Here is a 2,789-nt window from a genome sequence, read left to right on the forward strand (position 1 = left end):
TGTCATTTGCTTTTAAAGGAGATCTTTAAAAGGCCTTTGACAATGAGGTCTAACTGGCAGTGGAGAAATTATGCGCTCTTAGGACAGCTTAATAAATTTATATTAAATTGTTTGCCTCCCTTTTTCTTTCTGATTCTATAAACATGCATTTATTCATGTCTTTTCAGCTAGTGTGTCTCCCTCAAACAGTACTTTGTGGTTCCAAGTAATGTAATTGAAGTGCCTCATAATATATAAAAGGCTATAAAGATTAGAATACAAGTTGCCACCCTCATATCTGGTGGATAACTGTATGACTAAAACAGAACTTTGTCTTATATTTGAGTAGGTTTAGTAATTTACCTTGTAATAATGACTCTCTTTTTTTGGCCTTCCACATTGTCTGAATTGTTTCCTTTTCCTTTTTTACTATTAATGTAAATAAGACGGTACAGCATATATTAGCATGCAATAAACATCTATTTACAGGGATTAGAAAGCACGTTTCCCAAAATTGACTGCTCTCATTATATACATTTCAACTTCAGACTGTTCCCTGTTGGACTTAGAGTTTAAATTGTTAGGTATTTCATTTAAAACTAAATTTCCTCAGTAATACTTATTTGAGGAAATGAAATATATTTCTTTGTATGCTGTTTGGGTGTATAGTTAGTTTTCCTGATTTTTGCTTTCTCCTCCCAGGTTTTCAGCAGAATGAACCTCAGCTCAAGAATCAATTTATCAAGAGTTCACAAAAAGGACCTGAAAATGCAAAACAGCAGTCACTGCTTCCTCTTCATCCTTCATGGGAAGCAAGCAGGAGGCGAAAAGAACAGCAATCTAAAATTGCTGTGTTTCAGGGGAAAAAAATTACATTTGATGATTGATTAATACCTCTTTTTATGAACTTTTCCATTTAAAAGTGCTTTTTTTTTTTTTTAAACCAACTTATTATTTAAACTTATATTTGAATAAATCTCTTTGGAGGAGGTATAGAAATAATGTTGGCTTTATTTCTCTTTTTTAAGTATGTTCAAGTTATATAAGCCTTCCACAAGTCAATTACATACTTAAACTGATTTTTAAAAATAGGCCTACTATTCTCTTTATAAAAGAATTTTAAGATTATAACTCAGATTTTTTCATTTGTGTTTATCATGAAGTACATTTCACTGGTTTAGGTCTATGTTTCTTTGCCTTGAAAATAAATGTCAAAATATATTTAAAATAATGGAAAATATGAGGAAATTGTAGCTATTTAAAATAGGTCAACTTTGTTAAAAGTTATTCTTGTTAGCAAAACTAAGATTAAAATAGTAATGTTTCTTATGGGTATACAAGAAAATAAATTATACAAATCAGTATTAATTTTTATTATAGTTTTAATTATTTGTGATCATACACTTTTTGACTGGTTTAGTTTTCCAGGACAGTTTTGGATTTCTGAATTATGTTTCAGTTATTTAGGCAACATGCATGTTTAAATGTATCAACAGAAACAAAAATTGGTTTTATATTTCACTTCATGTAAATATTTCTATTAAATTAAGAATGTGTAACATCTAATTACTTGGCTGTGTGGTCTTACAGAAACATTTTTTTGAGGAATTATAATGGGAATTTATAAGAACAAATTCTGAAGGAGGTATGATTGAAAGCATTTCAGCTGATAGCTTAGAAAGGTTATGAGACGACTCACTGAAGAAAGGACTATATACATCATAGTACTATTAGTTAAAAGGAAAACAAGACTTAAAAATCTTTAAATGTTTTACTTTTGCTGCTCTGGAGAAATTACAACCTCATGGTTAAATAAAAGTAAGTTCCATGTTTTCTATGCATTGATGCTGTCAATGGCAGAGAAAGCCTTCTGATTAGCAGGAATTCACAAGCTCTAGAGAGTCATTTCTCTCTTTCTAGAACTTAAGAATTCAGATAACTAGAGCAATGGAATTCAATAGGTTATGCAGAAAGAAAATTAATTTTGCTGTGTTGAATGCAAATTTTGTTTTTTCTATATTCTGTCAAATTTTATTTTTATATAATTTCAGTTATGTAAAATTGACGTTAATTGAAATATTCATTATGAAAATTTATTACAGGAAAAATGAAAGAAAAGTGTCTCTGTTGCCCACCCAGATTTAGCCAAACTGTGGGGTTGAGAGCACTGTTGTCCAGAATGCCAAGTGTGCCCAAGACTTCTTACCCCAATTGCAAGGAGTTAGGGACCAACTACAAAGTTAGAAGAGCCCACACAAGACCATTCTAACTTCTGACATCAACTGCAGGTTTGGAGGTGGTGTGTATATTGGGGATTGGGGTTGGAGGGTTCCCCAAACACCCTCAGGTTCAAAATTCACTAAAAACTCCAAGAACTCACTGAAACCTATTATATTCACATTCAGAGTATTACGGGGAAAGGATACATGTCGTTTTAATTGGGAACTCATCCAAAGGAAGAAATGCATAGGGCAACATCTGTGAGGGTTTAAACACAACGCTTCTCTTATCCTGAGGACACATTACTATTCTGGCATCAGTATGCAGATTGCCAATCTTAGAAGGTCCCTTGAGCTTCAGCGTCCAGAATTTTTATCATGTCTTCAATATCAAGGTATGGTCAATTGATTGCCTAGATGGACTGATAACCACATGACCTAAAGCCCCTATCCTAAATCACATGGCTTGTCCTTTTTAGTGTAGCCAGTTCCTGCCCTAAACAAAGATATTCCTATCAGGTATAACATAGATTGCCTTCAAGAAGCTTAACGCAAAGGCAGTTTTTTCTCTTTGGGTGAAGCAAGTTCTTT

At 32.6% G+C, this 2,789-nt stretch overlaps 1 protein-coding gene across 2 annotated transcripts in view; it reads left to right on the forward strand.

Moving 5' to 3' along the window:
• Positions 1-1,545, forward strand: part of SRFBP1 (serum response factor binding protein 1) — a 56,203-nt gene extending 54,658 nt beyond the window's left edge. For both annotated transcript variants that reach the window (XM_011358280.2, XM_011358283.2), the window contains one exon: positions 682-1,545. In XM_011358280.2, coding sequence (XP_011356582.1) covers positions 682-866 — 185 coding nt within the window. In that variant the 3' untranslated portion in view covers positions 867-1,545. The remainder of the gene's footprint in view (positions 1-681) is intronic.
• Positions 1,546-2,789: the final 1,244 nt, after the last annotated feature.

Source organism: Pteropus vampyrus, unplaced genomic scaffold (genome assembly GCF_000151845.1).
Source record: "Pteropus vampyrus isolate Shadow unplaced genomic scaffold, Pvam_2.0 Scaffold39, whole genome shotgun sequence".
Lineage (NCBI taxonomy): Eukaryota > Metazoa > Chordata > Mammalia > Chiroptera > Pteropodidae > Pteropus > Pteropus vampyrus.